Here is a 12,270-nt window from a genome sequence, read left to right as displayed (position 1 = left end):
AAGTTGTGAAAATGTCACTTAATTATTCATATTCCAAATGTAAGATGCAAACTCACAAAGAGCTCTGAACCTCCCTAACTCTTTGAATTCACCTTCCTCCTTTCAGCCAGTCCTTTCTAAGTGCTGTTTTTGAAAATTAAAGAAAGTATACTCCTAGGGGCTGTACACAAAGAGTGTCGTATCTGGAAAGGAAGTTATGAAACCAACTGGTCCAACTGTTCATTTTATACATATGGTTATAGAACCAAAGAGGTTAAGAGACTTATTGTCTATGAACCTCTGCGACTTAGGCATAATACTCTATTAAGGGGAGAAAGTTAATTATTTTTTATAAAGTGAACCTGAAGAGGTGCTGTCTCCCTCCCACCACCATTTCTTCATCCCAATTGCATTAGCCTACTATGGCTGCCATAGGAAAATACCACAGATTAAGTGGCTTAAGCAATAGAAATTTATTTTCTCACAATTCTGGAGTCTAGAAGTCCAAGATCAAGGTGTCATCAATGTTGGTTTCTGACGAAGACTCTCTTGCTGGCTTGAATACAGTGGCCACCTTCTCACTTTGTCCTCACATAGCCTTTCCTCTTTGTACATGCAGAGAGAGAAAGAGCTCTCTGGTGTATCTTCCTCCCCTGATAAAGACATCTGTCATATTGGATTAGGGCCCCATCCTTCTGACCTCATCTAACCTTAATTATCTCCTTAAAGACGCTACCTTCAAATACAGTAACAATGAGAGTTAGGGCTTCAACATATGCATTTTAAGGGAACATAATTCAGTCCATAATACAATGCTTCCTAATAATACCATTCCTGTCATTCTCATCCTCATTATTATTTAATGCACTAATTCCAGCTCTTTCTTCTATGTTAATAATGTGATTATAAAAGTGATAGAGTGGGGCTTCCCTGGTGGTGCAGTGGTTGAGATTCCGCCTGCTGATGCAGGGGACACAGGTTCATGCCCCAGTCCAGGAAGATCCCACATGCCACAGAGCGGCTGGGCTCATGAGCCATGGCCGCTGAGCCTGCGCGTCTGGAGCCTGTGCTCCACAGCGGGAGAGGCCACAACAGTGAGAGGCTCGTGTACCGCAAAAAAAAAAAAAAAAAAAAAAAAATGTGATAGAGTGAATGTGAGGAAAAAGGTATGCAGAAAAACAAAAACAAAAAAAACGCTCTGCTACGAAGTGGGAGAGAAGCTCTCAACCATCTTGTAATGTTATGGGTTTGTGCCTGAATTTTCTCAAAGTATATAAATAATCACTATGAAAGAAATTATTTTGGTTAATAGTGCACTTAAATAAAAGAGCATGAATTTATGTCAATATAGAATAACACAAACTTTTCTCTCTTTTTTTCCAGATTATTATGGAAATATTGTGGTAAAAATGGAAAATAATGTAATGTTTTATTTCAAGATTAATATTAAAGATGCAGTAAAGCTGCATTTATGGACAAATAGCACAATAAAATCATTAATTTCCTTGAATACATCTGGTAAAATGTATCTCATACATGTTTTTGAAAATGGCACAATACATCCACAGGAATATCCCTTAAAACTGGAAGCACAAAGTATAGCTTTCAAAACAAAAGAAAAATGCCCCTACCTGGCATTTCATGATGATATTTTTCGTGTTTCTTATCTTTTGGACAAGGGACAAAACCTGTCAGTTTGGGCTCAAATAGTCTATCCAGAAAATATTGGGCTGTATATTATTGTGGAATCATATGGCCCAAAAATATTGGAAGAGAAAAATCAGGTTCACTATGAAATTGCCTCAGGATACTGCACTAAAACCATGGTAAGTTAATATTTTAAAATTCTTTCATTCGATTTTAACAAATGTAAAATTATAATATTAACATTTAAAAGAATGGATTTCCCTCCAAATTTAGCTTTGAAAATGTTGAGAAATATGTAAATTTTTAATGAATAATGATATGGTAAGTCATTAATTCCTGAGCAACAATTTTTACTTTCAATATCCAGGGCCTCTTTGCCACTTAAAAACACATTCCTGTAGAATTCTTTGTCAATTGTATTGTTCACTTCCTTTTTTTATATAGTGCATGACTGCTCTGTAGAGTTCTATCTGCTATCTATTGCACTATAACACCATCCCTAAACCTAATGCCTTCAAACAACAAGTTCTGTGGATCAACAATTTGGGTTACGAGTAGATGGGCTGTTCTGCTGGTTTCATCAGGGTTTATTCATGAGGCTGTTGTCATCTGGTGGCTTGCCTGGGACAAGATAATGTAAGATGGCTTCATTCACATGTCAAATGTTTGGTGCAGGTACTGGCTTGTTAGTATAAGGGGCCTCAGCTGGAGCACTTGTCGCTGCTCCATGTGTCCTATATCCTCCAGGCTAGACCTGGCTTCTTCACATGGCAATCTCAGGGAAGCATTCCAAGATGGTGAAGGCAGAAGCCACAAGGCCTAGGTTTGGCTACATTCTATTTGTCAAAGCAATTCACAAGGCCAGCCCAGATTAATATGATAGGGAAATAGACTGCACTTCTCAAGAGAACAGCAAACTTACACTGTAAAGGGACATACATACAGGAATGGGAGGAATTACTGCAGCCATCTTTGTAAACAATCTACCACAATAGACATAAATATACTGTGTATATTATTTTGTATACTACTTTCCTAGGTAATATTATAGTATAAGCATTTTTACATGTTACTGTAATTTCTTCCCAAATATTGTATATTCTATTCCCCACTCTCCTTTTCTAGGCTCAGCTTTCTTAAGCATAAACAATAGTGGGCCTCTTAATTGATACAGTGGAATGGAAGTGTTCACTTAATTCCAAAATAAGTTAAAGTGAAGAGTCATTTAAAAAAGGAAAGTGCTATATGTGAAACATTCTACTTTAACTTAAATAGATGAAGGTATATTCATTAGTCAATCTTTTAATATAGGACCACAGACTTTGCTTTGAAATTAGTCCACTGATTGGAATTCCTCATCTCCTTTCTTGCATAGTCTTATTCATAAGACATCATCTCTTAGTTCGCATTTCAGTTTCTTTAAAATAGCCAGGGGTGGGGGGGGGGACTTAAAGACAGTGGCAAAACAACCAAAGTTCTAGATTTTTATAATTTTTTCCCCAGCCTTTTAGTGTTATCTTGCTCATACCTAGCTCAGTAATTTCTTCTGTGACTTGCTTTATCAAAACTTTCCAAAGCGGTTCCAAACTTAGTTTTCAGGGAAAGAGTGACTCTATTTTTACACTGGTATTTAACCAGTCCATAATATTTAGTTTAATTCCACAATTACAATAATAATGCAATCTGGCATAAACAGGTTTTGAAACAAATAAAGCTGCTTTAGATTTATATACAATTACATGGATAGACCTTAAAACATAGTCTTGAATGAAAAATAGTGTTGAATAAGAAACTGAGACCTATCAAATGTTACTACGTAACATTTATTAAAATTACAAACAACTACACACAAATCACAAGCAAAAAAGAGTATTGTTCATTTTATAAGAATACAAAGATAGCCAAGGACATATATCAAACAAGTAAAGCATCATACTTGCTTGATATATGTTCTGGGTGCCTATTATGAGGGAAGGGAATGGGGGAAGAAGATACAGGGGAAAAGTAAAATACAATAAACAAGACTGGATTGAGCATGTTTCAAGAAACAAGGAGTATATTTAACTCACTTTTCTGAAGCTGAGGTACTCCCTCCTTCCAGAACAAAAACAAAGATTTACACTTTTCTTCAGCACAGCGCAACTTTCTTTGATTATCTAGCTCCAATATCTGCATACACTCTCATAGGTTTTCTTTCCAAGAATTGCATGTATAATGTATATTTGTCCACTTGCTATTCAACCCTTCACAATACTAGTTACCAATCAAAATATACAAAGGACTATGAAACATTAAAATTTTCATGTTTTAGCATATTTTTTATTTCTGTTAATATATTCTTCAGCTCTGTTTGGTTCTTGTTTATATTTTCTAACTCTTTATTAAACTTCTCACTTTGTTCATCCATTCTTCTCCTGAGTTCACTGAGCATCTTTGTGATCATTACCTTGAATGTTTATTGGGTAGATTGCTTACCTCCATTTCACTTAGTTTTTCTTCTTGGGTTTTAGCCTGTTCCTTCATTTGAAACATATTCCTTAGTCACATCATTTTGCCTAATTCTCTGTGTTTATATGTATGTGTTAAGTACATTTGTTACATTTCCCAATCTTGGAGAAGTGGCCTTATGTAGAAAATGTCCTATGGGGACCAGCAGTACACTCCCCGCTGGTCACCCGAGCTGTATGATCTAGGGTTGCCACTGTGTGGGCTGAGTGGGCCCTTTTGTTGTGGTGGGGCTGCCTGTGAGTATACTGGTAGGTGGGGGCTGGCCCCCACCTTGTTGGCTGCCAGGTCCTTCTTCTCACTGAGGCTGCTTGTGGACAGGGCCAGGTCCTGACATATTTGGCTGTACTGTCCAGGGAGTCCCAAGGCTGATGCCATCCTGCTGGTGGTGGGGCTGGGTCCCATGATGGCTGGCTGGGAGGGGGTGGCTGTGGATGGTGCCATCCACTGGTGGCTGGTAAGCCCCCAGAATAGGCTAGAGGGAGAATTCCAGAAGAGCGCTTGCCAGCACCAATGTCCTTGTGGTAGAACCAGCTCCCCAAAATGGCTGCCACCAGAGTCTATGTTCCCAGAGGGAGTCCCAGTTGCCTCCTGCCCCTCCAGGAGTCTCTTCAAGTTCAGCAAATGGGTCTGACCCTAGTTCCTTTTAAATTACTGCCTCTGTGCTAGGACTAGGAATGTGTGAGATTTTGTGCATGCCCTTTAAGAGCAGAGTCACAATCTTTGCTGGCCTTCAAAGCCAGCCGTTCTGGGAACTCTTCTTCCTGGTGCAGAACACTCAGCTGGGGACCCCAATGTAGGGACACACCCCCTCCTTGGGAAGAACCTCTGCAATAGTGATTATCTTCCATTTTTTGGTTGCTGATTCAGGGATGTAGGTCTTGACTATACTGAATCTCCATTCTTGTTACCCCTCCCATTGTGGTTCCTTCTTTGGTTGTGGAAAATCTTTTCTGCCAGTTTTCAGGTCATTATCATCAATAGTTGCACTGTAAATAGTTGTAATTTTTGTGTGCCTATGAAAGGAGGTGAGCTTAGGGTCTTTCTACTCCACCATCTTGTGCACTCTCCCAAATTTGCATTTTTAAATAAACTATTGGCTCTATCATTTACTAGCTGATGACAATGAGCAAGTTTTTGAGTCTTTGATGTTGTTGCTGCTGCTGCTGCTGATGATGATAGTATTTACTTTACTTATGAGGATTAAATGAGTTAATATATGTAAAGGGCTTAGAAGAGCACCTGGCACATAATAAGCCCTATATATATATGTGTTACTACTACAACTATCACCATTTCTGCTGTTTCTACTAGTACTACCACCACCACAATATTTCATCAATTCTAAGGCACAGTTTTCTAGGTTTTTTTTAACATTTAACATCTTTGAAATTGGGATGAGTCTTACATATGATAGCATCTTAGATTTGATGAACTATAGTGGTATTAGAATGTTATAATTTTTGGCCACTATGGTGCTAAGCTTCATAAGTAATCATTAATTTTTGAAGAAAAAACTGAGTATAACACCCATACACAAAAGTAGATAACTAATTTTTTAAAGTTTTTAATGCTATTAGCTGGTTTCACAATGATATTTATACCAAAAGTTAGTTTTGAAATTTTGAAAATTATTTCTGAATCTTTTTTTTTCTGAATATCTTAATTGACCTAAATTCTTTTTTTAATATTGAGGTATAATTGATATGTAACATTTTATTGGTTTCAGTTGTACAAGATAATGATTCAATATTTGTATATTTTATAAAATGATCACCACATTAAGTCTAGTTAAGATCCATCACCACACATAATTACAAATTTTTTTGTGTGATGAGAATTTTAAGATCTACTACTTTAGCAACTTTCAAATTGCAATATTATTCACTATAGTTACCATGTTGTACACTATATTCTCATGACATTTATTTTTTAACTGCAAATTTGTACCTGTAACCACCTTTTTCCATTTCACCCATCCCCCACTCCTGGCAATGATCAATCTGTTCTCTGTATCTATGAGGTCATGGGGGTATTGGTTTGGGGTTTTTTTGTTTTGTTTTGTTGCAGTACGCGGGCCTCTCAATGTTGTGGCCTCTCCCGTTGCGGAGCACAGGCTCCGGACGTGCAGGCTCAGCAGCCATGGCTCCGGCCCAGCCGCTCCACAGCATGTGGGATCTTCCCGGACCGGGGCATGAACCCGTGTCCCCTGCATCGGCAGGCAGACTCTCAACCACTGTGCCACCAGGGAAGCCCTGGTTTTGCTTTTGATTCCACATATAAATGAGATCATATGATATTTGTCTTTCACTGTCTGACTTACTTCACTAAGCATAATGCCCTTTAGGTCCATCAGTGTTGTCACAAATGGCAGGATTTCCTTCTCTTTTATAGCTGAAAAATATTCCATTGTATATATACTTACCACATCTTCTTTATCTATTTATCCATTGATGGATACTTAGGTTGCTTCCATGTCTCTGCTATTATAAACAATGCTGCAGTGAACATGGAGGTGCATATAGTTTTTCAAATTAGTGTTTTTGCTTCCTTTGGATAAATACCCAGAAGTGGAATTGCTGGATCATATGGTAGTTCTATTTTTAATGTTTTGAGGAACCTGCATACTGTTTTCCATAGTAGCTGCCCCAGTTTACATTTCCACCAACAATTCATGGTTCCCTTTTCTCCAAATCCTCATTACAAGATAACACTTCTTATCTCTTGTCCTTTTGATAATAGTCATTTAACAGCTGTGAGGTGACATCTAATTGTGGTTTTGATTTGCATTCCTGTGATGTTGTACCTGTTTTCATGTGTCTGTTGGCCATAGGTATGTCTCCTTCGGAAGAATGTTTATTCAGATCCTCTGCACATTTTTAAATCAGATTTTTTGTTTTCTTGCTCTTGAGTTGTTGGAGTTCCTTATATATTTTGGATATTAACCTCTTATTAGATGTATGGTTTGTAACTATTTTCTCCCAATCACTAGGTTTTCTTTTCATTTTGTTGATAGCTTTCTTTGTTGTGCAGAAGATTTTTAGTTTGATGCAGTTCCTCTTGTTTATTTTTACTTTTGTTGCCTTTGCTTTTGGTATCAAATCCAAAAACTTTTGCCAAGACCAATTCCAAGGAGCTTACCACCTATGTTTTCTTCTAGGAGTTTCAGGGTATCAGATCTTACATTCAAGTCTATAATATCATTTTGAGTTGATTTTTGTATATGGTGTGAGATAGAGGTTCAGTTTCATTCTTTTTCAGGTGGCTATTCATTTTTCCCAACACGATTTACTGAAGAAACTATCCTTTCCTCATTGTATATTCTTGGCTTCTTTGTAATAAATTCATCAACTACATATGCATGGGTTTTACTTCTGGATTTTCTATTCTGTGCCACTAATCAATTGGTCTGTTTTTAATGCTTATGCTATACTGTTTTGATTACCACAGCTTTGTAATGTAGTTTGATTCCAGCTTTGTTCCTCTTTCTCAAGACCATTTTGACTATTCAGGGTCTTTTGTGGTTCCATACAAACTTTAGGATTGTTTATTCTATTACTATGAAAAATGCCATTGGAATTTTGATAGAGATTGCATTAAATCTGTATATAGCTTGGGTAGTATGGACATTTTAACAATATTAATTCCTCCAATCCATGAACATGTAGAATTTTTCCATTTATTTATGTCTTCAATTTCTTTCTTCAATATTGTATAGTTTAAATTGTATGGGTCTTTCACCTCCTGAGTTAAATTTATTCCTATGTATTTTATTCTTTTTGGTACAACTGTAAATGGAATTGTTTTCTTAATTTCTCTTTCTGGCAGTTCCTTATTAGTGCATAGAAATGCAACAGATTTTTATATATTGATCTTGTATCCAGCACCTTTAATGATTTGTTTTTTGGTGGAGTCTTTAGGGTTTTTTACATATAATATCATGTCATCTGTAAGTAGTGACAGTTTTACTTCTTCCTTTTTAATTTGGATGCCTTTTATTTCTTTTTCTTGCCTAATTGTTCTGTCTAGAACTTGAATAAAAGTGGTGACTGTGGACATTATCGTCTTGGTCCTTATCTTAGAGGAAAACTTCCAGCTTTTCACCATTGAGTATGTTGTTGGGTATAGGGTTGTCATATATGGCCTTTATTATGTTGAGGTATTTTCCTCTCTACACACTTTGTTGAGAGTTTTTATCATAAATGGATGTTGAATCTTGTCAAGTGCTTTTCTGCATCTATTGAGATGATCATATTATATTTATCCTTCATTTTGTTAATGTGCTATATCACATTGATTGATTTGTGCATGTTGAACTATCTGTGCATCCCTGGAATAAATTCCACTTGATCATGATGTATAATCCTTTTAATGTATTGTTGAATTTATCTTCCCAAATTTTGTTGAGAATTTTTGCATCTGTATTCGTCAGGAATATTGGCCTGTAATATCCTTTTCTGGTGGCATCTTTGTCTGGCTTTGATATCAGGGTAATGCTGGCATTGTAAAATTAGTTTGGAAATGTTCCCTCTTCTATATTTTTAGAAGAATTTGAGAAGTATTGACATTAATTCTTCTTTAAATATTGGTATAATTCACTAGGGAAGCCATTCTGGTCATGGACTTAAGTTTTTCTGGAGGTTTTTGATTGCTGATTCAGTCTCCTCACTAGTAATTTGTCTGTTCAGATTTTCTACTTCTCAGTGATTCAGCCTTGTAGGTTGCATGTTTCTAGGAATTCATCCATTTCTTCTAAGTTGTCCAATTTGTTGGCATATAATTTTTCATAGTAGTCTCTTATGATCATTTTTATGTCTGTAGTATCAATTGTAATGTCTTCTCTTTCATGTCTGTTTTTATTTATTTGAGTCCTCTCTTTTTTTTTGTCAGTGAATCTAGCTAAAGGTTTGTAAATATTATTTATATTTTAAAAAAAGCTCTTAGTTTCACTGATCTTTTCCATTGTTTTTTCAGTCTCTAATTATTTATTTCTGCTCTGATCTTTGGTATTTCCTTCCTTCTACTGACTTTGGGCTTTGTTTATTCTTCTTTTTCTAGTTCTTCAAGGTGTAAAATTAGATTTTTTGTTAATATTTCTTATTTCTTGAAGTAGGCCATTTATCATTATGAGCTTCCCTCTTAGAACTGCTTTTGCTGCATCCCAAAGATTTTGGTGTGTTGGGTTTCCATTTTCATTTGTCTCAAAATATTTTTTGATTTCTTCTTTGGTCCATTGTTCAGCAGAATGTTTAATATCTAAATATTTGTGAATTTTCCAGTTTTCTTCTTATAATTGCTTTCTAGCTTCATACCACATGGTCAGAAAAGATGTTTAATATGATTTCAATCTTCTTAAATTTATTAGGACTTGTTTTGTGGCCTAACATATAATCTATCCTAGAGAATATTTCATATGCACTTGAGAGGAATATATATTCTGTTGCTTTTGGATGGAATGTTCTGGATATATCTGTTAAGTCATTCAGTATAATGTGTTGTTTAAGGCCAATGTTTCCTTATTGATTTTCTGTCTGGTTGATCTATTGATGAAAGTAGGGAATTAAAGTCCCTTACTATTATTGTATTGCTGTCTATTTCTCATTTTAGATCTATCAATATTTGCTTTATATATGCAGGTGCTCCTATGTTGGGTGCATATGTGTTATATCATGTTGGATTGACCCCTTTATCATTATATAATGACCTTCTTTGTCTATATTATAGTTTTTGTTTTAAAGTCTATTTTGTCTGATAACTATAGCTACCCCAGTTTTCTTTTGATTTCCATTTTCATAAAATATTTTTTCCATCCCTTCAATTTCAGTCTGTCTGTAATTTTACATCTGAAGTGAATCTCTTGTAGACAGCATATAGAAGGGTTGTTTTCTTTTAGCCACTCTATGTCTTTTAATTAGAGAATTTAATCCATTTACATTTAAATTAGTTATTGATAGGTATGTACTTATTGCCATTTTGTTAATTGTTTCTGGCTGTTTTGTAGTTCTTCTGTGCTCCTTTTTTCTTCTCTGATCTCTTCCTTTCTGGTTTAATGACTTTTTTAGTGGTTTGCTTTGATTCATTTCTTTTATCTTATCTGTATCTCCTATAAGTTTTTCCTTTATGGTTACCGTATGGCTTACATATAAAACATATTACTTATATTTATAATAGTCTATTTTAAGTTGATAACAACTTAAATTTGATCATAATCTAAAGCTCTACATTTTTATTCCCCCTCCCATGTTTTACATTTTGATGTCACAATTTACATCCTTTTATCTTGTGTATCTATGAACAAATTATTGTAGGTATTTTTACTATTTTGTCTTTAACTTTCATACTAGCTTTATAAGTGATTAACTCACCATGTCCACATGTTAGATTATTCTGAATTTTACTATATATTTACCTTTACCACTTGGGTTTATACTTTGATATTTCCTGCTACTAACAGCACCCTTTCATTTCTACTTAAGAATTGCCTTTAATATTTCTTGTAAGGTGGGTTTAGTGTTGTTGAACTCCTTTAGCTTGTGCTTGTCTGGAAAACACTTTATCTCTCTTTCAACTCTGAAGGACAGTTTTTTACTTTGAGCACTTTGAATATATCATACCACTTCCTTCTGTCCACAAAGTTATTACTGAAAAATCTGCTGATAGTCTCATGTGTTTCCCTTTGTACAACAAGATGCTTTTAAGACTTTCTCGTTGTCTTTAACTTTTGATATTTAATTACAATGTGTCTTGGTGTAGGTCTTTTGGAGTTTATCTTATTTGGAACTCTCTGAGCTTCCTGGATCTGGGTGTCTGTTTCCTTCCCCAGGTTAAGAAAGTCTTTTGTTTTTGTTTTTTTAAATTTTATTTATTTATTTATTTATATTTGGCTGTTTTGGGTCTTTGTTTCTGTGTGAGGGCTTTCTCTAGTTGTAGCGAGCCAGCACCACTCTTCATCGCGGTGCACGGGCCTCTCATTATCACGGCCTCTCTTGTTGTGGAGCACAGGCTCCAGACACGCAGGCTCAGTAGTTGTGGCTCATGGGCCCAGTTGCTCCGCGACATGTGGGATCCTCCCAGACCAGGGCTCGAACCCATGTCCCCTGCATTAGCAGGCAGATTCTCAACGACTGCACCACCAGGGAAGCCCAAGAAAGTTTTTTTAGTCATTGTTTCTTCAAACAATTTTTCTGCCCCTTTCTCACTCTCTTTTCATTCTGGGACTCCTATAATGCAAATGTTGGTCCACAAGATGTTCCGTAAGTCCCTTAAGCTATCTTCACTTTGCTTTTTCCTGCTCTGTTTTTGGTGAGTTCCACTGCCCTGTCTTTGAGTTCACTCATTCTTTGTTCCACTTCATCTATTCTGCTGTTGAACTCCTCTATTGTATGTATCAGTTCAGTTAATGTATTCTTCAGCTCTGTGACTTCTATTTAATACTTTCTTATATTTTCTATCTCTTTGTTGAAATTCTCACTTTGTTCATTCATTCGTCTTCTGAGTTCAGTGAGCATCACTGCAACCGTTATTTTGAACTCTTTATCAGGTAAATTACTCATCACTATTTTATTAAGACCTTTTTTATTGATGTTATTTCATTCTTTCATTTAGAATATATTTCTGTTTCTTCATTTTCCTTGATTCTCTGCATTGGTTTCTATGCAGTAAATAAAACAACTACTTCTTCTAGTCTTGAAGGAGTCATTTTGTGTGGGAGATGAACCTTATCATTCAACACTGCCTGAGCTCTTGGTTGTCTCTCAAGACTTTGTGATTGTCCAAGCCGCCTACATTATTCTTAGTGGCTCCCAGCATTTTAGGGTGTCCTAAGACCTGTCAGTCTCTCAAAGTGAGGAGAGTATCTTAGCATGCAGATGCAAGTTGATTGGAAGCCAGACACTAAGGGAACAACTTTTAAACTATACAAACATACCTCTTTCAGTGAGTTGGCATTTCTGTCTGCTGCCTCAGTGCTGAGCCTTAGGCTGATAGCCATTTGAGAAATGTTTCTTTGTTTGCTACCAACCCTTTGAAGCTGTAAGAACAAGCCCCATTGGTCACCAGAGGCAGATTATTGAGGGATGTGTTCTCTGGGTGGCCAACACAAAAACTGGGGCACCAGATGTGTATAACAGCTACCTTCTC

General features: G+C 36.1%; 1 protein-coding gene across 1 annotated transcript in view; it reads left to right on the top strand.

The window, feature by feature from the left end:
* The window catches only part of CATSPERE (catsper channel auxiliary subunit epsilon), a gene marked incomplete at its 3' end in the record, with an annotated part of 242,258 nt that overhangs the window by 147,830 nt on the left and 82,158 nt on the right, over positions 1-12,270 (top strand). The window contains exon 11 of the mRNA XM_079916436.1: positions 1,363-1,805. Within this exon, the coding sequence (XP_079772562.1) occupies positions 1,363-1,805 (443 nt within the window). The remainder of the gene's footprint in view (positions 1-1,362; positions 1,806-12,270) is intronic.

The sequence above is a fragment of the Stenella coeruleoalba genome (assembly GCF_951394435.1).
Source record: "Stenella coeruleoalba genome assembly, chromosome: 1".
NCBI classification, from domain to species: domain Eukaryota; kingdom Metazoa; phylum Chordata; class Mammalia; order Artiodactyla; family Delphinidae; genus Stenella; species Stenella coeruleoalba.
Note: the sequence above shows the minus strand (reverse complement) of the source record. Positions and strands in the feature narration are given on the sequence as shown.